Raw genomic sequence first — 24,151 nt, forward strand, 5'->3', positions numbered from 1 at the left:
GTGGTTTTTCCTCACAGGAGAGATGATTGGCTCCTCTGAACCAATCCTGGCTCTGATTGGCGATGACATCATTTTACCTTGTTGCCTGAAACCTGGCTCTGATGTTGTTGCGAGGACTTTGGAGTGGTCTCGACTTGACCTGAATCCCCGGTTTGTCCACGTGAGACGTGATGGCGTGGAGCTGCTGGTCAGACAGAATCCGTCTTATGTGGGACGAACGTCTTTGTCCACAGACAGACTGCAGCATGGAGACATTTCACTGTCCCTCTCTAAGGTCAAACTCTCTGATGAGGGAAAGTACAACTGCCTCATTCCAGACATGGCATCGTCGGAGGTTGATCTTGTTGTTGGTAAGTTGACTTTTACATGTGTTCATGAGGAGAGCAGCAGGCTTCATCAGTGAGTCTGCTTTCACTGTGAGAGAGACATGAGGTCACTTTACTGTTGAAACTGTTGTCCCTGAGAAGACTGAGTGTTATAAAAACCTCACTGTGGCTATAAATGAGCTGCTGCTCTGTAAGGCTTCATCTGGAGCGCGCTGGTGATCAGTGTGCACCGTGAGCTGGTGAGAGAGTCAGCTGTGGGATGTATAATGGTGGAATAACTTTACTTTTACTGTATAACAGAAGGTGTTGATGTGTCCCAGGTGCCGTCTCTGCTCCTGTGATTATCATGGAGGAGATAACAGCTGACCGGGTGGTGTTACAGTGTGAGTCTGCAGGCTGGTTTCCAGAGCCTGAGCTGCTGTGGCTGGACAGTGACGGAAAGCTCCTCTCTGCTGGATCTACAGAGAGCGTCAGAGCTCCTGGTGATCTCTACACTGTGAGCAGCAGAGTGACTGTGGAGAGGAGACACAACAACATGTTCACTTGTAGAGTCACACAGAACATCACCTAGCAGACCAGAGACACACACATACAGCTTTCAGGTGGACCACTCATGTCCTGTTTCCACTGTCACAAGCTGCAGTCAGTGTTTCACACATGTTTTCATGTTCGTCATTTCAGACCAGCTGTTCACGTCACCACGTCACTGTGCTGCTTCCATCACCGTGGTCGTGTCTTTGGGCCTGCTACTTCTCACAGTCTCATCTCTTCTTCTTTGGAAAGGTTACAACAAGAAAGCAGGTGAGTTCATGTCTGTCTCTTCACTTTCTAGATTCTGGGATTCTTCCTAGATCTAGTTGGGCTGACCTCAGTGCACCACACGGTTCTGAACCAAAGTCCAGGACAGGAGCTGGACTCTGTTCTGGAGCAGCTCAGGAGTGGTGGGTCACCTCAATCAGACTTCAGGTTGCTGAGAGGAAGGCTCTGACTGCTGTGTGAGCAGTTCTGTTATTGAGACACACTCACATGCACAAACAGGAGCTAGGAGAGGTGTCAGAGGGGGGCTGGTCAGGTTAGATCGACTCACCACATGACTTATTCTACAAAATAAGACTGAAGACAAATGATGACTGAAAAGGATTCCTTCCATTTGTTATGAAAACACCTCTGCACCTCTTTGGCTCTTACACTCATTTGGGTGAGTGGGGCTACAAGCCTTCTTGTTATAGTTTGGTCTCAGCAGTCGCCATGGTAACGTCTTATTGTTACAACCTCTGCTCTACAGCTGCTGATGCTCGCCATATTACTGTGAGTCACTTCTCAGACTACAGATGGGAACCTTGACTCGATTTGTAATGGCCTCATGATTCATCTCTACATCTCTAATATCTCTGAAGTAGTCGTTGTTAAAGTCAGACTTAATCACTGAATAAAGCCCCGTTTCCACAAAGCATTCCGGTACGGATTTTGGTACGGTTTGGTTCGATTAAGCCCGATCCACAGGGACGTTTCCACAGCCACCCGTGCCCTATTTGGAAAGTGGCGTGTAATCCGGATGACGAAAGCTGCTACGTTAATAGTGTCATATGATAGCAGCTAACTGCTAACCGCTAACTAATAAATTCCACAAAGGAGAAAAACGCTACACAAACAAACCAACGAAGAAGACATCCAGCAGTTCATCTCCTCTGTCACTGTCATGTGACTCTTTATTACAAGAACTCATCAAGCTTTGTTTCAGAGAAGGCTGTGTGCGGCGAGGACAAATACACACGGAAACAATCAGCTGTGTGTTACAGTCAATGGTTTAAAGACGGCGGAGTGACGATTCTTTCACCCAATCAACGGACTGCAGTGTTTAGCTCCACCTTTTCAGGTTGGCTCCACATTCTTGGCACCCCAACAGAAGGGTCCCAAAAAGTGGGACGGTACGGATCGGTTATTTGGGAATTCCCGGGATTAGTCTATGGAAACGCCGCAAAATGTGCGCCGTACCGCTCAGTGTTAACGGGGCGTAAAATGAACATAGTATTCACGAGTGTTTGATGTTAAAGTCAGACTTAATAACATGAACATATATTCATGAGTGTGTGATGTTAAAGCTCCTCTTCCTGTTTGTGTTCAGATGATCAGCAGGAACAGAAAAGTGATGGAGAAGCAGAAGAAACTGAAGCACTTTGGGATGAAGAAGCAGCAAAGCTTGATGAAGACGTGAAGGAGAAACAGAAAGAAGATGAAGACATGCAGCTTGTGATCAGTGCACTGACTGAACAGGAGGAAGAACTACAGACTGTCAGAGACACTCAGAGGTCAGAGCTGGACAAGCTGCAGGAAGAGTTGAAGAAGAATGAGAGAATACTTGCAAAGAAAAAAGAGAAACACATAAAGATCTCAAATGACAGATTGCTAGAACTATTAGAGGTCAATGCAGAGTTAAACAGAAAAATTCCAGACCATGAGAATATTTTAAAGAGAACAGAGGAAAGATTAGAGAAAACAAGAGACATGATAACAAGAATGAGAAACATGAAGGAGAGAGTAGAACGACAAATGAAAGACATGAACCATCGTGTTGAGGAGATAAAGAAAGAGAGAGAGCAGAAGAAGAGGAAGGAGCAACACACAAACACACTGAATGCATCGTTAAACACAACCTGATGTGACCTCCTCACAGACTGCACTCAGCTGTCAGGTGGAATCTGACTTTAGTCAGTACAAGTAAAGATGATAGCAGCTACGCAGCCATGGATGGGGTCGAGTGTGTTTTAGGAGGGAAAAGGACAAAGAGCTCGAAAGAGAACTGCAAAACACCTGTAAAATAGTAAAGTAACATATTAGTCTACAGAAGCCCAAAATGTCAAACTAAGCATAAAGGCCAAGCCAATTGAGACTATGGAACAATACCTCACTACAAGTGCCTTGCTCATGGACACATTGGTCAGACAAGGGCACCGTACATGTAACACCCTCCTTTAGTCATGACACAGGAAGACTGGAGCAGACAAGAGCAGAGGAGAGAATAGAGTATTTCTTTTCAAAGAAAAATACAAAACTTAATGTGACAAAAAATAGTCCAAACTAAATCAAACCCTCCGAGGTGAAAAAACATGAGGAGATACAGGTGACATCTACAAACACTCATCATACGACAATGAACTGACAGACAAGAAGAGGGAAAGAACTGTTGTAAGGAAATTACATAGACTTCCTGAAACCACCAAATGGTCTGAACAGAGGTGCGAGAGAGCCACAGGAGGGCATCCTCTTTTTCTCAGACAGCACCATACGAATGTAAATGTTATTTGATTATTACAGAGTCACTGTCTTTTTTTAAAACTATTACTGGGAAGACTGTTGGTGGAACGCATCCTGACCTCTTCGAAGTAATAGACCTCGCAGTGCACAGGTCTGAAACACATTTTGCAAGATCAATGAGAACAGCTTCAAGTGTGTACAGAGAGATTCTTGTGGAGAAAGAAGGACCCAGTAAAGTCTCGGTGGAAGGAGAAGTCACAATCTCTCGAAACACTGCAACTACCAACAAAGAAGTCCTTGAATGGTTCAAATGGGACAGCATTGGTGCCTCCTGTGATCCTCAATGCGGTGGCTGCAGATGTGGTAGGTGTCCCCCTGGGGGCAAGGAAATGACCCTAGGAGAGGAAAGAGACTTAGAGAAGATAAAGGAATGTCTCACCTACGTGCAAGCTGACAAGCACAGCAGATCCCCTCACTGGGACGCTGCTTACCCATGGAAAGGAGACCCCACAATGTTGCCTGACAATCGACGTGCAGTGGAGGCAACCTTTTTAAACACTGAGAAACGACTGGAGAGAGAGCCGGAATGGAAGGCTGCATACAGAGAGCAAATCCATGACATGGTCTCAAGAGGGGCTGCCATTGAATTTACCCAAGAAGAAATCAACAGCTGGAAGGGACCTAAGTGGTATATCAGTCATTTAGTTGCTCCTAATCCTCACTCAACTACCACACCTGTTAGAATTGTCTGGAACAGTAGGCCAAGAATTCATGGGAATAAGCTTGAATGACCTACTGTACAAGGGTCCTGACGTCCTAAATCAGATAAGGGGCGTGCTGCTGAGATTCAGGACTGGGTTGTACGCCGCCCTGGGTGATGTGAAGAAAATGTACAATTCTGTCTGGTTAGAAGACAAGGAAGTACATCTCGATCGATTTCTCTGGAGAGACAAACCTGAGGAGAAGATCAAAGTCTTTGCTGTCGTCAGGGTCAACATTGGCGATAAACCTGCTGGTTGTATCGCCCAGGTAGCTATGAGAGAAACAGCCAACCTGCCCCAGTTTGTAGCCATGGTCGAGGAGCGCCGAGTTTTGGTAGAAGACAGTTATGTGGATGACATCTTAACATCCCACAATGACTTGCAGATACTGGAGAAAATCACCAAAGGAGTGGAAAAGATCTTAAAAGCTGGAGGCTTCTCCCTTAAGCCGTGGGTCTTATCAGGCCAAAGTGGGAGGTCCGAGGCCACAGCTGAGGCCAGTATCAGTAAGACAACAGTGAGCGTGCCCAAAACTCTGGTGTTACCCAACCAGATGCGGGACGAGGAAAGCAAAGCACTTGGAGTCGGCTATGAACCAGAGACTGACAAACTTCGTGTGATGGCCTCTGTAAACTTCTCAAAGAAGAGAGGAAAGATGAGGACAGGAGTAGATTTGCACGAAGAGGAAGCAAAAGATAAAACTCCAAACCCATTAACACGTCGGATGCTGCTAAGCCAGATTGCTGGATTCTATGACCCCATTGGTCTTGCCACTCCCGCAAAGCAAAAAGGGGTGATGCTTGTGAGAGAAGCTTATCAAGAAGCAAATATGAGCAGTCCAGTTAAAGACACATGGGATGAGCCACTCTCAGCAAAACTACGGGAGGCATCCATAAGACTCTTCGAAGAGTATGTGAGACTCTCCCAGATCAGGTTTGAAAGAAGCCTTACACCAACTGGAGCCATCGGTCATCCAATGGGAGTCACGTTTTCAGATGGGAGTGAGGCTTCCTACGGCGTGGTACTCTATCTCCGGTGGGACACGAAGAATGGGATTGTAGTGAGGCTGGTTGAGTCAAAAGCAAAGCTTACCCCTCTTAACCAGAAAGGCGACGTGATTAAGGCAGAGGTATGTGGTGCTGAAAGAAAATACTTTGTAAAACACTTTATGCCTCGATGCCGCATCGAGGTCACACGCTGGGTCCACTTCGTGGACAGCCAAACAATCCTGGGAGCAATTCAGAAAGATAGCTATGGCTACCAAACTTTCTTTGCTAACCGCATTGGAGAGATCCAGAAAGCTGGACCAGTGGAAGACTGGAGGTGGGTTGAGGGCAACCTAAACATAGCAGACATCATCACAAGGGGAGCAGCTCCTGAGGACCTTGATGAAGGGTCAGAGTGGCAACAAGGCCCAGAGTTCCTGAGTTGGCCTGAAGTTAAGTGGCCTGTGAAGATGGCCAGTGAGATAGTAACTAGCGTTGCTGATGAAGTTAAAAGGTTGCAGAGAAAAGCGTTCTCAGCTGTGGTCACCAGGTCTCAGGCAGAAAAGTTCTCAGGCTGTGGCAAAACTGATGCTGTGTCAGACTTGGACAAATCCACACTGCAACAGCAGGAAAAAGACCAAGCTCCAACTCCAGCAACCGAAAGACCTAAGAGAAGATCCTGGGGTGTGGCTCTACTGAGCCTTGTCAGGCCTGAACGTTTCAGTAGTTTGTCTAAACTATGTGGAACGATCGCCTGGGTTCAAAGAGCTGCAGAAATCTGGCTGAGGACAAGCTACCAAACCTCAAGTTCAGCAAAGTGGGAGGTTAGGGGCCCCCGGCTGTCTGTGGAAGAGAGAACAGCAGCTTTCCAAGACCTAGCCCTTGCGGCCCAAGGCGGCGCGAACTTTCAAAATACAACCTTAAATCGCCTTGTTGTGATCAAGGACAACAGCAATGGACTCTTACTTTGTGGTGGTAGAGTCCAGTCTTGGAATGAAGACAGAACAGCTGTACCTTTGATCCCATTTCAGTCGTGGCTGGGGTCATTGCTTGCTATGGAAGCTCACGAAACGAATCATGAAGGGGTTGCTGCCACACTGCTGCACACTAGAAAAAAGGCCGGGGTTGTACAAGGTCGGAGGACCGTGAAGAAAGTGATCAATAAGTGCATCACTTGCAAGAAAAAAAGAGCCCAGCTGTGCCGACAAGTGATGGGCACTCTTCCTCTGGAACGTCCAGTAGAGCAAACCCATTTGAATATACTACACTAGACCTCTTCGGGCCCTTTGAGGTGAGGGACGCTGTTAAGAAAAGAACCAAGAAAAAGGTATGGGGAGTCGTGTATTGCTGCATGGCTTCCAGAGCCGTCCATGCTGATCTTGTCGACGATCAATCTTCAGAGAGCTTTCTTCAGGCCTACTCATGGTTCACTGCTCTGAGGGGGCATCCCAAAAAATTATGGTCAGACAGAGGCACAAACTTTGTTGGCGCCAGGCCCGCACTCAGAGAATTACACAAACACCTGGCCTGTGTGGAAAAGGCATCAGTTGAGGACAAGGCTGCCAGAAATAGCACAGAGTGGAAATGGGACTTTCATCCAGCAGATTCGCCACACAGGAATGGGGCAGCAGAGGCAGCGGTCAAGCTCATTAAAAGAGCTCTTAACAGCCTTGGCGGAACAACTGGCTGCTACACCTGGGGGGAGTTCCAAACCCTTCTCTACTCAGCAGCAAACCTGACTAATGAGCGACCCATCAACGCCAGGGCACAGGAGCAAGAGGACTCAGTGGAGTACTTAACCCCTAACTCCCTTATCCTGGGGCGCACTGGACAGGGAGGAGACATTCATGGAATTGGCATGGAAACCCACTCTTGGCGTAGACTGAGGGCTGTCCAGGCTGGAGTCGACAGATTCTGGAAGAAATGGAGTGAACTGGCAGGACCAAACTTGTTCATACGACACAAGTGGCACAGAGCAGAGAGAAATGTCAAGGTTGGAGATGTAGTCTGGATTACTGATCAGAATGCTCTACGAGGACAGTTCCGGCTTGGGCGGGTTACAACAACGTATCCAGACGAGAAGGGGATTGTCCGGGATGCAGACATAACAACCTGCATGGGTCTTCCTGCTCCCATGGTTCCCAGGGCCCTGAAAAAGGACTCTGCCCTGCCCACAACCATCGTCATCCGCAGGGATGTGCGAAGGTTGGTGATCTTGATTCCCGCTGAAGAGCAAGAGGAGGTAAGATAAGTCCTCGCCAAGGGTACCCAAGACTGTGACTCTTGTTCTTTGTTTAGCTAGCGGGTAACCCTGGGAGGCAGCTGAGTGGTTCAAGGGCAAACCTACACTCAGTAGGAGGAAAGGTGGTGGAGCCTACCTCCTTAGATTAGTACATTTGTTTGTGAATGCTGGACGCTGAATGCTGTGAAGAATGGACTTCAATCTGAAATCCCTACTAAGAGACTCAAGAGACTGTTATGTGTATTGTGCCCTCCTTGGATCTTCGTTCAGTCGGCCAAGTGGGAGGTGTTAAGACCCTTGGCTCTCAAATGAGAATGAGCCTGATCTTTATTTAACTAGAAGAAAAGAAAAAAAAAAAAAAAAGTTTAAGTTTCATTCTTGCTAAGAATAGCAGGTTAGCCGGTAGCTCGCGAGACGCGAGTGCTCGGCATCGCGGAAGCGATTGTTTGATTCAATCCGCTAGTTTCTGGTGGCGGTGGTGATGGTGGTGGTTTAGTTTGGTGATTCATGGTGTAGTGCCGCTTCATTATGTTGCGTTTGTGTGTGTAAATCACTTAAAGGGAGCACGGGTGGCATGTTTTCGTTGTGTCAGCGTCCATAGCAACCAGAATCATTAGAGTCGCTGTGCGCATGCTCCTAGTCACTAGGCATTCTGGGTAATGTAGTTTTATATTGTTTAAGCAAGATTCGCTACATTTTTAATGTCTTTGCAGGTTTCTTTGATTTCATTATTATATTATGTTATTTGAATAATATTATTTGAATAATATTTGTTGTTTGTATTTCAGGTTTATGACCTGTGGTCACTTAATTTAAAAATAAAGAATTAAGGAAAAAACACGAGTTGTAACATTGTGCTTCCTGATGAGCCTTTTCGGAAGGCAAAAAATTAAGAAATCCGAACACTGTCTCCAGAGGACAGGATACAGTAGACTTCAAACAACCATTGTAATGTAAGGAATCACCATTTGTTAACTGTAAGGTCACCTCCCATATCTGTTTGTATTGCATAAAAGGAGTTGTAATATGAAGGTTCTGGAGAAGACGCTCTGCCTCTCCTCCGTGCTGCACGTATTAAAAGAGATCTGATTCAAGCGCCGCCGTGAAGTTCTTCCTTGAGATTTAGCAACTCTCCACCTCGCAAAGGGGAATTTCCACGACACTGTTCTCCCTGAAATCCTTTATATGTGCAGCTTACTCACCCAAGCAGGTCTACATCAAGGCAACCCCTTAACTGTGATGGCACTTCATCTGCAAACAAAAGGCAGAAAGTGACATGTTCCCTCCAGAACCTGGAGCTGTGAAGCAGCACATATTGAGAGTCCATGTATGTACAGAGTACGAGTACAGGAAGCCATTACTCTGCAGGATCCACAGCTGGATCCTCTGCAAAACAGATACTTCACTCAGATGGCGTGCTGGAACCAGTGACCACAGAGGTCGTCCCAGTCAGAAGCCTTCCTTGAGTCGGTCCGATGTAAGTGTAGATCTGACAGCTCTCCTGGGAGGGGCTCCTGCAGAGCTCAGGACTGACATGTGTCAGAGCAGCAGCCAGTGGCAGAATGATGATGATTCCCAAGCAGCGATGCATGAAAGCCATGATGATTTTGATCATGTATAGAAACTGTCTAATTAGAAAGGTTGTTTAATCATACTGTGGTCTAAATGTGCATGATGATCGTTTCCAAACAAACTTTTACATGAGCTCATTTTAAACTCAAAGAAAAAAACTGTTCAGTAAAAGTAATCTGACCCACTGCTTGTGATGTGGAGTTTTTATTCATATAGTTGATGTACTTTGATGGGATGATGGAAAAAACATTAACATTAAGCATTAAATGTGATAGATAGATAGATAGATAGATAGATAGATAGATAGATAGATAGATAGATAGATAGATAGATAGATAGATAGATAGATAGATAGATAGATAGATAGATAGATAGATAGATAGATTTGTTCCCTCTATGAACTCTTCTGATTCTCCATAATAAACACAAACGTGATATTTAGTTTGGCCTTTTCCAGGACCCGTTTCCTTGGTTACCATGTGCGCCCAGCACCCTCACTCACACACACACACACACACACACACACACACACACACACACACACACACACACACACACACACACACACACACACACACACACACACACTCACACACACACATGCACAGCTACACATGACAGAGTGACAATGCCCAGCTATAAGAGACACAAAGAGTGGGAGAAAGCTCAGGTTTTCTAGCATCACTTAAAGTCAATAACTTTGTTATTAACAAACAGGAAATAGAATGTGATCAACAACTGCAGCCTAAAAATCAAGATTTACATGAACATGTGTCGGTTGTCATTCATTCCTGTGATAATTTAACAAGTGGGTGAAAGGGAAGAAACTTCTAGACTGCAGTTTGAGAGCAGAGACGACTCGGAGTGAAAATGTAAATTACATGATTTTGACTTAATTTCTGCTTCAATGCATAACAGCAAAAACAAACTGATTGTTAAGGAGCCTCCACATGTTGGTGAAAATCTTGATTTTTATTTGGGCGTGGCTGGGTATATATTATCTATTAGAGGAGCTACGTTGCTTGTGTTGGGCTTATTCCCATAGACCTGGTGGCTTGTTTCTCTCATGAGATCTGGGAACACTGATCGGCTCCGGAAGGCTCCAGACTGCCGGAGCTAAGACAGAGCTGAGACGCACCGGACCCAGTAACACACACATTGAATAAAATGAAACCTATCAGCTCTGCTGCCGGAACGGAGACAGACCGAACACACATCTGGTGGAAGTTGAGCATGGACTTATTTTAGTGCCAATAAGTCACAAACAAACAGAAGGTGATTTACAAAAGCCCCAGGATCCAAATATGGGTGCACGAAGATCCACAAATGCAAAATTCAACTATAACACTTTTTTTTCACAACCGCAAAGACAGATTTTCATTTGTGGAGCACTCTTATTTTGCCTGCATGATCCACAAATGCGAGCTTCCTAAAGAAACCACTCCAAAACATTAGAAGGCGCCACTGCTCGGTTTGACCTAATGGGAATGGACTGTAGCCAATATAGTGTACTGCCTTGGTGACTGAAGAAACTAATGTTAGCTGTACTTCACAGAGACAGGTCTGACACTCTGTGACTGTTTAGAGTTCATCACAGTGACAGACTGAAGAAGAAACTGTTCTTATGACGGGTTGTTTTGGCGTGCAGTGATCTGTAAGGCCTACCTGAGGGGAGGAGCTTGAACAGTTTGTTCTCTGCTGGGCCTTCTCCCTGATTGTGTCTCTGTGGGAGGTCCACTTCAGGTCCTGTGAGATCGTGGATCTCAGGAACCTGAAGGAGTCCACAGTCAACACTCTGCTGTTCAGAATGGTGGTGTGGGGGGGATCATTTTCTCACCATTGTCGCTCTCCACTCGGGATTTTCTCCAACTCCTGTTTCACATCGCTGAACAGCCAATCAGAGAGATTCTTACCCCCAACAGCACCGGTGACGGGTGATTCAACATGTGGAATGGGCCAAACAAAAGCCCAACTGGGGCTGACAGGAGCTGGACTCACCACCAAAAAACGAGGGTGACGACCACTCATCAAGTGACCGACGGTCTCCTTGGTGTGTCAGGGCCTTTATGTTGGAGGTTGTGAAATGGGATTACCCACAATCCCTACCTGCCATCACCCTGGACCAAGGCACTGGCATTAAAACTGAATCCTGGGTGCTGGACTGTGGCTGCCTACTTGGAGGTTGATGGGTTGGGGGTAAAATGTTAAAGGCATGCTATTAGATGATCACCATGTCAGCTATCTGTCCCCCACCTGTCCTCATAGAAACACCACTACTCTCTCTCTCTCTCACATCAGTGTTGGGGTCCAGCCAGAATGACAAAGCTCAGGCTGTGTCGTTTGGAGAACTACAACAAAAGACTCTTTATCCCAGCATGCCTTGCAGGTACTCCCAGAATGCTTTGCCACACCTAACACATAGGTGTGAAGTCTGGGAGGTATAAAGCTGGCCATGCTTCATTGTTCTGCCTCTTTCAAACGTCGTCTGGCGACGTCCGGGAATACCCAACTCTGTTCCTGTTTCACAGCACGCTTCCCTTTGTTTAAAAGTTTTGGCGCGCAGTTAACCCAAGGCCTTGAAGCACACCGACGTCCAAAATTCCGAGCTTAGATCATCCACTTGAGCACATCTCCAAAGAATAGCGTTCTATTTCTCCCGTATTGAAACGGTATTGAGAGAGATTGTAAGGATTACGTCTCGTTCCGTCCTTTAAAGAAAGGACACCCACGGAGATCACCTCGCTCGACGGAGGACACGACGACCTCTGCTCACCCTCTGGGACGCACTACCATCACCCAACAACTGCAGGAAGATCGTTCCAGGACCCCCTTTTTCTCCTTTCATCAACCGTGGACAAACGGTTACAAGTCTGTCTGTCCCTCCCTCTCTCTCTCTCTCTCTCTCTCTCTCACAGAAACACGCACACACACACACACACACACACACACACACACACACACACACACACACACACACATGTGCCACGCTTGTTTGTTTTGTTTGTTAATTGTAGTTTGGCTTATGATGGTTATTTGTTTGATTGAGTTTCATTGATTTACTTGATGTTGCTTTGTTAAATAAATTCTATTATATCTTAAAAAGTCGTTGTTTGTGATCACTGTGAATTTGCTTTGTGACTTAGGCTGGGTGAAAGGGCTTTGTGTTCGGATTTCACATCTTCAATTAAATACAAATTATTAATTATTAATGATATTGGTATTTAATTAAATAATTTGAGACTGATATTGGTAATATTTTGGTTGTTCCCTGTTTACAGGGTGGTGCCCCGAGGTTTATTAAACACAGTTTGATAACAATTATTGAGTTAGATTAATAATTAAGTAAACTTAATTATTAATTTATTTTGACAATCAAAATTTTACGTCATAAACCCCAACATAACCGTTGGTCAGGTATTCGCTCCTGAAAATCCCCAACATCAGTTTGTCAGAGCAGCCCCTCTGTGAGTCTGCAGCCATAAGGCTGACACCTGGCACAGGCAGCCTGGCAGGCTGCTGCCCTCTGGACTCCACTTAGGCTTGATTTTATGAGCTGCTTTAGGCCCATGATCACTCTGGATGAACTGCACACACATAGCTTTATAGCTCCAAAGTTCAGAGACAGAATAATGAGGAAACAGCCGACTAAAGAGGCGAGTATGTCTTCAGTTGTGTGAATATATTTCTGTTCAAATGTTCACAGTATATCGTCAGCTTTTCTTTGTAGAATGAGTTGTAATGAACACAGCTGGACCCACAATACAGACAGTAGTTTTGGGTAAAGTTTACAAAAGCTCGTTTATAGTTATTTGGAGGAATGCTGGCGAGAGGTTACTGGTGACTGTGAGCGGGATATGGTGGGGTGAGGTCGAGGAGCTGGAGGAGGTGTAGAGATCTGGACACAGGAAAAGGACTGAAACTAGTAAAGATCCTCTTTGGTTCATGAAACACAATTCACTAGCCTGACTGGTGTGTACCATGGTTGGTAAACGGACGATCTGGCGTCGAGTGGAAGAATGAGCCGGTCCTTTGGAGAGTGTCGTGTAGGTGGCTTGATTGTAGATGAGAAACAGCTTTGCAGTCTTGATTGCTGGAAAGCTGTGTGGAGCCAGCTCCAGGTAAACTCACTCACACAGGGACAAAAAGCAGAAGAGACTGGTATCCTCACAGAAGGATGGCTGCACAGTGTGGAGGTAAAGCAGGTTTGATGAAGGAGCTTCTCAAGCTGTTTAACAGATATTTCACTCTCTGTGTTTGATGTCTCCTACTTTGACACATTTCAGGCTCCATTCATGAATTCAGATGTCATAAAACATGTGTAACATGTGTCTCTTTCTGAAAGGACCCTGTGCTTTGACTTAATGTCGAGGTACGACCTCCATTTTCCTTTCTTTGTGGTAATCAGGAGAGTCACCTCCAAACAACACTCAGAGGAACAGGAACGTCTGTTAGAGGTCAGACTTTTAAAGCTCTTAGATTTATATTTCATTTGATAAAGTCACTCTGCTCATTTATTTCTATACTTAGTGTTCTCTCTGGAATAATCATTAACATGTTGTTTTTATAGAGTTCAGCATGTATACATATACACAGACATTCTCATAATAGTTTGACAGAAAGTTCATTAAATAGAGTGATGGACACAATCATCGTGTCATTGCTAAATCATCTAGATAAACACATAATATGCAAATGTTCAAGCAGTCAGCAGATACAGATTTTCATCATTCGAGACCCTGTTGATGAAAGGAGGTGTGATGAGGACCATGGAGGAGGAAGGATGGAGGGTCTGAGAGGAGGTGTAGGTGTGGAGGAGAGAGGTACGGAGGGGAGAGATTATGAAGAGCCTGAGAAGGATGAATCAATACGGTCTTTGACGGGGAGCCAGTGGAGCTGTTGAAGGACTGGAGTGATGTGGTCCATGGAGGGGGTTCTGGTGAGGATCCGGGCCGCTGAGATCTGGACCAGTTGGAGTTTATGGACTTGAGAGGTAGACCAGAGAGGAGAGAGTTACAGGAGTCTAAGCGGGAGGTAACCAGGGTATTGATGAGGATGGCGGTGCTGCTGGGTGTGAGAGACGGTTGATGTTGCACAGGTGGAAATATGCTGAGCGAGTGATGTTACTGATGTGTGCTTCGAAGGAGAGAGTGCTGTCCAGGATGACACCCAGGCTCTTAACTTTGGGGGGAGGGACTGTGGAGTTGTTGATAGTTACTGCAGAGATGTCGGACTTGGCCAGAGTGGATTTGGTTCCTACAAGAAGAACTTCAGTTGTGTTTCTGTTGAGTTTGATAAAGTTGTGAGAGAAGCAGGATTTAAGTTCACAGAGACAGTCTGAGAGGGATGAAGGTGGGACGTAGAGCTGGGTGTCATCTGCATAACAGTGGAAGTGTAGGACGTAGATGATGAAAAGGAGAGGACCTAAGACAGAGCCCTGTGGAACACCTGTAGTGACCTGAAGTCACTGAACAAACTGAGTGTGACCAGAGAGAGAGATGAATCTAGCTGAGGCTCGTCTATGGAGGAGGGTGATCTGAGAGATCGTGTCAAAGCTACACTTAAGTCAAGGAGGATGGGTGTTATTAAAAGTCCAGAGTCAGCTGCCATCAGGAGATGGTTTGTGATTTGTACCAGGGCTGTGTCAGCCTGTCTGAGCTGTGACTACTCTTTATTTACCAGAGAAATGGTGAATAGGAAATCGGTCTGAAATGATCGAGGTTATTGGATCAGGTTTTTTGGAGTATTGGAGTTGATATATTCATCATTGATCTATTCTCTGTTTTACCTCCGGAAGTCCAGGATGTTGTCCCTGTTTCATGGATTGTTCCTTCAAACTATGACTGTGACCCTCCTCCTCCTGACACACCTTTGTACAGGTAACTTCCTCACAGACAGCAGTGACAGGAACACATGGAACAAAAAAAGCCAGGTCTTGTTTCAGCACGGTACAGGATGACTGGACCGAGTGTGAGTGAGCCCTGAGTTCTGTCCATATGACAATGAAAGAATCTTTGTCTCTTCAGGTCAGTCTCTGGTTGTTGGACCGTCTCACATAATAACAGCATTAGTTGGTGAAGAGGTTATCCTGCCATGCCACCTTGAACCTGCAGGGAATGCTGTTTTCAGCAGTGTGGAGTGGGCGAGATCTGACCTGGAACCTAGATTTGTCCATGTGTGGCATGAAGGTCAAAACTTTCAATCTAACCACAATCCATTGTACAAAGGGAGAACGTCAGTGTCCGTGGACAGACTGAGACGAGGAGACCTTTCACTGAACCTGTCTGCACTGACACTCTCTGATAGTGGAGTCTACAGATGCTACTTTCCCTCAACCAGTAAACACTCCAACGTTCAGCTTGTTGTTGGTAAGAGAGCAAACAAGACAAGCACATTTCACTCAATGATCTTCTCTTTTTACATCATCTTTACTATTAGTTTAGCTTCACCTCTGGCACTGACCTACAGTACACCCTGTCAGAGTTAAACATGATTGTGTTCATGGAGATGATAAAGACACTCTGTATGTCACAGGTTCAGCCTCCTCACCTTTCATAGCAGGGATTAACATCCGCAGCAACACTGTGGATCTGCAGTGTGAGTCTGCAGGCTGGTTTCCAGAGCCTGAGCTGCTGTGGCTGGACAGTGAGGGAAAGCTCCTCTCTGCTGGATCTACAGAGAGCGTCAGAGCTCCTGGTGATCTCTACACTGTGAGCAGCAGAGTGACTGTGGAGAGGAGACACAACAACATGTTCACCTGTAGAGTCACACAGAACATCACCTAGCAGACCAGAGACACACACGTACAGCTTTCAGGTGGGTTCAGTCTCTAACATCTCTCCAGCTCTGATCAAAAGTTTACATACACCTGTAAAGAACATAATTTTATGGCCGTCCTGAGTTTCCAATAATTTCTACAACTCTTTTTTTTCTGTGATAGAGTGATTGGAACATATCACAAAAAAATATTTATGAAGTTTGGTTCTTTTATTAATTTATGATGGGTCAACTGAAAATGTCACCAAATTGTTGGGTCAAAAAAGACACAGCAATGCAAACATTTGATTTCATGTCCCCTGGCCATTTTCACTTCAATTAAGCCCCTTTTCCACCAAGCGGTCCGGCCCGGTTCATCTCGGTAGGGCGCACATTTTGCGGCGTTTCCATAGACTAATCCCAGGAAAGATTCCCAAATAACCGATCCATACCCGTCCCACTTTTTGGGACCATTCCATTGTGGTGCCAAGAATGTGGAGCCGACCTGAAAAGGTGGAGCTAAACACTGTAGTCCGTTGATTGGGTGAAAGAAGAAAGAATCGGACTGCTGAGTGGAAACGGGGCTTAAGTCAGGACTTTAAGAAGGCCAGTCTTAAATCTTAATTTCTATCCTGATTTAGCCATTCCATTACCACTTTTAATGTGTGTTTGGGGTCATTATGCTGTTGGAACACCCAACTGCACCCAAGACCCAACCTTTGGGCTGATGATTTTAGATAATCCTGAAGAATTTGAAGCTAATCCTCCGTCTTCATCATCCCACCACCACATACCACCACCACCATGCTTGATGGTAGGCATGGTGTTCTTGGGGTTAAAGGTCTCACTTTTTCTCCTCCACACATACTGCTGGGCATTGTGGCCAAGCAGCTTGATTTTAGTTTCATCTGACCACAGAACTTTCCTCCAAAAGGTTTTATCTTTGTCCATGTGATCAGCAGTAAACTTCAGTCGAGCCTTAAGGTGCCTGTTCTGGAGTAAGGGCTTCCTTCTTGCACGGCAGCCTCTCAGTCCACGGCAATGTAAAACACGCTTGACTGTGGACACTGACACCTGTGTTACAGCAGCTTCTAATTCTTTGCAGATATGCTTTTTGGTGGTTCTCGGTTGACTCTTGAAACTCCTGACCAATATTCACTCAGCAGCAGGTGATGGCTTGCATTTTCTTCCTGATCGTGGCAGTGACACAACAGCACTACGCACTTTATATTGACAAATAATTGTTTGCACAGTTGCTTTTTCTGTGCTGGAGCTGCTTTGAAATGGCTCCAAGTGATTTTCCTTACTTGTTCAAGTAAATGGTTTGCTTTTCAGATCCTGCTGAGCTCCTTTGACTTTCCCAGTGTTTGTGGGCGGGTCTAATGATTGTATCAAATGAGCCCTATTTGAATGGGCTCAGAGAAGTCACTAGCTGTAGTCATTCATAATCACTCACAAGATGTTAAGAGGCCACGCTATGAAGCTAATTTCATTGACATAACTTTGTAAATCACCAAAATTGCTAATTCATTTTGATGTATGTATATTTTTGACCCAACAGATTTGGTGACATTTTCAGTTGACCCATGATAAATTCATAACGGAACCAAACTTCATTCATGCTTTTTATGACAAAGAAGTATATGTTCCAATCACTCTATCACAGAAAGAGTGTGTAGAGTTGTAGAAATTATTGGAAACTCAGGACAGCCATCACAAAATGTTTGTTTACATACACAAAGTGCATGTAAACTTTTGACTCATGATGTGCTGTGTGTTTGATCATTTCAGGTGATGTATTTCGGACCTGTTCATCTGCTGCTGCTCGGGTCAGCATCATCGTGATCATTTCTCTCAGTTTGATTGTAGCAGCTGTTGTCGTTTCCTGGAGATGGAATCAAAACCGAAGAAAAGGTTGGTGCAGCTCTTTTGGTTTAACATGTCTTTTTTATTAATGTATGCGCCCTATTTTGACAGGGCAAGATGTTGGTAAAAACTGACATTGCAATATTTTTATTTTATGGAGTGATATGAATTTTAGTTTTTTTAATTTTCACCAGATGACTTGAATTTGTAAATCATTCAAGAAAAAATAATAATCAAATGCATTATGAAAATGTCTTTGTACTTTGAAGACCATGCTATCTTAACTTTAATGCCATATAATTGTTTTCAATGTAACAAACAGTGCTGTAACTACTCAACCAGAGTGATTTTGGAGGGAGAATTGCGGTAGTGTAATGCACTGGTATCAGCTCTGCTATGAATCCAATGAATCCAACGGAGGAAGCCCATTTCGGCCCCTCGTTTCCGAGATCTCGTTCTTTCGGTCATGACCCAAAGCTCATGACCATAGGTGAGGGTAGGAATGAAGATCGACCAGTAAATTGAGAGCTTCGCCTTTGGGCTTAGCTCCTTCTTCACCACGACGGACCGATACAGCGACCGCATGACTGCAGACGCCGCACCGATCCGTCAGTCGATCTCACGCTCCATCTTCCCCCCACTCTTTTACAAGATCCCAAGATACCAAGAGTCCTTGCCCCAGGTGGAACTCCTCCATCTGGGGCAAGGACTCCCCACCGACCTGAAGACTAGAAGGCAATGCGAACCAGACTCCTGCTCCGGTCGTACAAGGACCGGACCGCCCTTAGCAAAGGGCCCTGAGCCTCAGCTGTATTCTCTGATGCTGCATTATGAACAGTGCTGTGTGTGTGTGTGTGTGTGTGAGTGTGTGTGTGTGTGTGTGTGTGTGTTGATTGACTGACAGGATCAGAGTTGTGACATCATGACTTCCTCTGTAATGAAACAGTAACAGTCTCCTTTATTCTCACAGAAACAGCAGAAACACTTCAGTCTGAAAGTGAACGGGCAGAGAGAGAGCAGCTCATGGCAGGAAGAAAGATAAGGGAGGAGAAAAAGGAAAGACTTGAAGAAGAGTTGAAGAGGAAAGAGGAAGAACAGACAGATCTGGAACAGATGATTCTTAAACTGACGGAGCAAAACAAAGAACTGAACAAACAGCAGGAAAAAGTCAAAGAGGAACTGGAGGACTGGAGGGACATGTGTGAAGAGTTTGTGAAGAAGACAGAGTCAGCTGAGGAGATAGCAGACAGAGACAAAGATGAGGTATGTATTGAGCTGAAGAAAATCACTTCAACAGCCAAAAAACATCTGAACCGTAGAAAACAAGTAGATCAGAACCGTTACACTGAAACACAAAAACTGCAGCTGTTCACAGCTGGTTTGTTAAAAACAATGTTGGACAGGAAGACGTCATTAGAGGAGCAGAAGAAGAAGGTCAAAGGTCAGCTGGAGGACATTGAGAGGAGACAGAAAAGCAGTGAATAACAGCTCTGATCAATATTCTGTTTGTACGAGTCACACAGTGTTAATGTGAACTTCTCTTCACTCCACACCATGATGACATCATGATGACATCATGATGACATCATGTGTCCATGTTTAAATGTCTGCTGTGTTTACATTCTTCATGAAACATTTTTTAATGACAGTCCTCTTCTATTGTTGTCTGTGTAACATTTGATTCATTAGTTGTGTTCACTGTCACAGTAAATACTGATATCTGCTGTTTATCACATGTTGTTGTCATGTTTCATACAAACTGAATTCTGATGATTTCAGATGTAAAGAAACAAAAAGCTTGACTTAGTAGAATCAAAACATTTTCTTATTAAATCATTATTAAACTTATTTAAACAGCCTCTTGTGTATTTATTAGTTTAACTCTTTGTTGTTATTTATCTGATCTTTGTTGTTGACTTTCAAACTGTTGTTCATGTGACCTTGTTTCACAGTTCAAACTAAATTCAACCTCTCAGTCTGTTTCCTCTGAGCTGTAGATTATGATTAAAATAAGGAACAGGAGCCAGTCGAGCTGAAATCAATAAACAAGTGTTTGTGTCCAGACGTCTGACAAAGAGCGGCTTAAAGACCTTCTACTCATTGTTCATAAAAACAGGGTGCAGGCAGGATGTCTCCTTTGTTTTCCTCTCTTCCTGTTGTCCACACTTCCTCGATGCTGAGGTCCGAATGATCACAATAAATTGAAATAACATGTATAACCTTTGACTTCAATAAGACAGGCGCTCACTCACTTCATTCAAGTGATTTAATAGCTGTGTCTTTATGAAAGCTGATTCATTATTTAAACTAATCCTTCATGGTCTTTTTGAAGAGTGCCATTTTAAAGCAGCGTGGTTGAAGTGTGAATGATGTGTGTGTCACCCTGTGACTGTTCCTCTGCTCAAACAGTCTGATGAAGGTGATGAACATCAGTCAGTGTGTCTGAAACCTGCAGCAGCTCTGGTGTGAGAATCTATGACACATGGTGCTTCATCAGCTCGACCACACAAACAGACCCTGACTGTGTGTGTCAGCAGAATCAGCTTCATGATCAGGGAGTGAATGTGTCGGTGAGACCTGCAGGGTAAAAGCACTTTGAGTAGTCAGAAGACTCTAGAAGCTCAGCTCCATTAACTATTTCACTGCTGACAGACTGAATTCACAAAAAACTCCAGAAAGAGGAGTCTCGTACTTCTGATCTCAAACATGTAGAAGTGCTGAGTAAAAAGGTCACTGAGTTCAAACTCTACAAGATGTTTTCACCTCTCATCGGAGAAACTTCTTCACATTCTTCCATTTTTAACATAAAGACTGTTTTATCGTTTTTATGATTTCAGGCTTCATAATAAGGACATGAACTCTCATACAGGAAGTCCAACACTGAACACAGGATTTGGTTTTTATTCACATACATACATTTTTGTTGACATTTGAGATAAAGTAAGAAAGTATCCATGTAAATGAACTGGTCCCAAAGAAGCTAGCTAAAGCTTATGCTAGGGGGTCATGACTAACAAAAACAAGAAGGCTGTGGCCTACACATAATACATGACATACATGTCATTCATACAACACATAGAAGTGGATCCCATGTAACAAGTACAGTTATGTTTAAAGGTTTTCCTTAATATTGAGAGGTAGGAGGTGACATTACACATACAGGGTGAAAGATAGTAAAGACATAGATCAGGAAGACATAGACGAGCTTACTAAGAGTTTCTTCTTGAGGTTTTCAGATTTCCATCCAACTTGTTCCAGATGTGCGGTCCGCGGCACACGACACTCCTAGCAGTGCGTTTTAATCTCCGGAGCTGCTGCCTTTGCATTCTGAATATCACAAAGCTTCACCTCGTTGAGGTCTGAGGTAGAGAGAGTGCAATACAAGATTTGAAGAATAGATTGGACTTACACAGCTCTTTTAGATGATCAAAGACATTTTAACAAGGAGAAAACAACAAAAAGAAAAAAGACAACATAACTAAAAACAGGAGCTGTGTGTATGCAGTGAGGAGTGTGTGTGTGTGTGTGTGTGTGTGAGATAAGGTGATAATGGTGCACATGGTCAGAGCTGTTAACAGCTCACTCAGAGGAAAGTCACATATGTATCCTGCTGATAAAGAAACTGTCACGCCTCTGTCACAGACATTTAAAGCTACTGCACATCATCATCATCATCATCATCATCATCATCACAGAGAGCTGAAGAGACTGTCAGCAGACAGAAACATCAAGAGACAAAATCATCTTCAGAAAACCACTGAGGAAGAAACAACAGAAAGATGAGGTGATTATCTGACCTGCATGTGAATGTTTACATCTCTAATTATTCTTTCCTTCTTTAGCTTCATTACTTTACTTTTCTCACTTTGATGCTTTTGTAACTTTGTGTTTGTCTGGGGTTAAAATTAATTTCATTTGCGTTTCCTTTAAATGATCAAAATTACAACTGTTCTTTTTTGTTTTTTATTGAAGAGGTAGAATTATAATATACCTTCAGTAAAAGAAGGATTACCACAGAATATCAATATTTTGCTGACAAGTAAATGTGCTTTATCATAGAAAGGTACGAGAACGTTAAGTATCTGTAATGTTCTTACCTGTATTAATAAAAACAGTGTTTGCAGCAGGATTTTATAAGAGGATGCACATTACCTTTTTATTTGCTGTCCCTTAATGCAATAAAAACAAAGTACTACATAGATCACTGTGTTCCCTTGTTCACCTTTTCAAACTGTTTCTTGTGGTCTGAATGAAACATCTGTGCTGTACTGTCACGGTCAGTGGTGGAAAAACAGGGAAGGAGGACCCAATTGCAGAAAACTAAAGATTTATTTAAACAAAAGGTAAAAATAAAAATGTACTTAATTAAATAAATCCAAAACGTCCAAAAATTCATGAGGAGCAAAAACCAAAGTAAATCCAAAGAGCAGGGAGACAAAACGACAGGCTCAGACCAAAAGACAAAGACACTGACAAACTGCAAAAGACAACTACCATAGACAATTAACCAACAAAGGACTGATGAAAAACACAGACTAAATAGACAGACTTGATTGGACACAGGTAGACTAACGAGACAGGTGAGGACAATCAGGGTAATCACACAGGCGGGAAACACAAGGAACAAAGGACACAAGACCAGAACAACTCTGGATCTTCAGGGATTTGGTCTGAAACCAACTCTGGAGGACAGCCTGGAGGCCAAGCAGACACGGGGAAGGAGACGACCTCGGGCGTTGGCTGGACTAGTGGGAAGACGTCATCGGGCGTTGGCCGGACCGCCGAGGAGACGTCCTCGGTCATCGGCTGGACCGGCAAGAAGACGTCATCGGGCGTCGGCCAGACCGCTAAGAAGAAGTCCTCGGGCGTTGGCTGGACCGGCAAGAAGACGTCCTCGGGCGTCGGCCAGGCCGAGGACGTCTTCTTGGCGGTCTGGCCGACGCCCGAGGACGTCTTCAGGCGTTGGCCTGGCCACCGAGGAGACATCCTCGGGCATCGGCCGGACCGCAAAGAAGACGTCCTCGGGCGACGGCCAGACCGCTAAGAAGATGTCCACGGGCGTTGGCCGGACCGCCGAGGAGACGTCCTCGGGCGTCGGCCAGACCGCCAAGAAGACGTGCTGCTCAGAGTCAAAGTCAGAGTCAAACCACACTGGAGTCCCTGCAGTGTCACTTCACCTGGAACCTGGACCGCAGCAGGAAGTATCTCTTACGTCTCACACACAAGATGGAGGACTTCAGCACAGAGGAGGGAAACAGATGGCTGGGCCACATTTACAACCTGTGGGGGTTCGTTCAGTATAAGCTGGGGTTAAATGAAGAGGTTAAGAGTTTGTTCCAGATGGCTGCAGAGACCCTCAACCAGCTGAGAGAGGCCGATGAGGGTCCTTGGTTAGTGGTGAACTACAGGAACCTGGCCTGGCTGCACCACCACCTGGGAGATGAAGCAGAGAGTCAGGCTTACCTGGCAAAGGTTGATGCCCTGATGAGAGAATACCCATCTCCATCCCAAGGCGAGCTCCATCCAGAGATCTACGCTGAGAAGGCCTGGGCCCTGATGTTCTTTAGAGAATACAAGAAGCTGGTTGTTGAATACTTTGGGAAAGCTGCCAGCATGCAGCCGGACATGGTGGACTGGAACACCAGCTATGTCTTATGGTTAAAGAAAGCCCAACACTTCAGTGAGACGAGGCAGGACCCTGACCTCTTGGAGAAAATGAGACAAGCCAAGGAACAGGATCCAGAGAACTTGAACCTGGCTGCTCTCTACCTTGAGCAGCGTGCTGATGAAGGAGAAAACATCCAAGAGGAAGTCCGTGAGTTGGCAGGAAATTTGAGAGCTCTGCCCTTCAGTTACAACAGTATGTGGGCCTTGCTAAACCTTTACAGAAACCACATATCAGTTGATGAGGCCATTGATTTGGCAGAGAACATTCTGAGAGAGCATCCAGATGTTCGTTATCTGAAGAAATATGTTGCTCTCTGCTACAGATGGAGGATCATTTCTTCCAGCAGAAGTCTCCCTGATCCAGAACAAAGCACGGTGGACCGAGCAATCGCTCTCCACGAGGAGCTGCTCTCTCTTTACCCACATGCTTCACTCAAAAGAAAAATAGAACTTGCAGCTCTCTGTGCAAAGTCACATCACAGCAAGTACAAAGCTGAGCAGATATTTCAAGAGCTGCTCGAAAATGAACCTGCAGAACCTGCAGACAAACAGATGCTTTACAACAGATATGCAAATTATTTATTCTTTGTACAAAATGATCAAACAAGATCAAATCAATATCTCATGAAGGCTGCAGCCATACCAGAAAGATCCTACTACCGTGAAAACAGCATCAAAATCCTGCAGAAGAAAAAAGACAGGAGTTTCTCCGAAAGTTGCTAG

General features: G+C 44.8%; 1 protein-coding gene and 3 long non-coding RNA genes across 4 annotated transcripts; all 4 read left to right on the forward strand.

Annotated features, from left to right (window-relative positions):
- The first annotated feature begins 772 nt into the window (after window positions 1-772).
- LOC306839018 lies at window positions 773-2,567 on the forward strand. Its single transcript, XR_013781144.1, has 3 exons — window positions 773-928; window positions 1,008-1,141; window positions 2,460-2,567. It is a non-coding gene; the product is annotated as an uncharacterized lncRNA (long non-coding RNA).
- A 6,384-nt stretch (window positions 2,568-8,951) lies between these two features.
- On the forward strand, window positions 8,952-9,328 carry LOC306831526. Its single transcript, XR_013780091.1, has 2 exons — window positions 8,952-9,124; window positions 9,192-9,328. It is a non-coding gene; the product is annotated as an uncharacterized lncRNA (long non-coding RNA).
- A 5,935-nt stretch (window positions 9,329-15,263) lies between these two features.
- LOC306839024 lies at window positions 15,264-19,609 on the forward strand. Its single transcript, XR_013781145.1, has 4 exons — window positions 15,264-15,507; window positions 15,674-15,955; window positions 17,687-17,809; window positions 18,732-19,609. It is a non-coding gene; the product is annotated as an uncharacterized lncRNA (long non-coding RNA).
- A 2,546-nt stretch (window positions 19,610-22,155) lies between these two features.
- Window positions 22,156-24,151, forward strand: LOC306838891 (interferon-induced protein with tetratricopeptide repeats 1-like; the record flags this gene model as incomplete). The annotated part of the gene is made up of 3 exons (XM_079367305.1): window positions 22,156-22,174; window positions 22,423-22,792; window positions 22,843-24,151. The coding sequence occupies 3 exons, from the start codon at window positions 22,156-22,158 to the stop codon at window positions 24,149-24,151; spliced, it is 1,698 nt and encodes a 565-aa protein (XP_079223431.1).

This window comes from Symphodus melops, assembly GCF_947650265.1.
Source record: "Symphodus melops genome assembly, chromosome: 1".
Classification (NCBI taxonomy): Eukaryota; Metazoa; Chordata; class Actinopteri; order Labriformes; family Labridae; genus Symphodus; species Symphodus melops.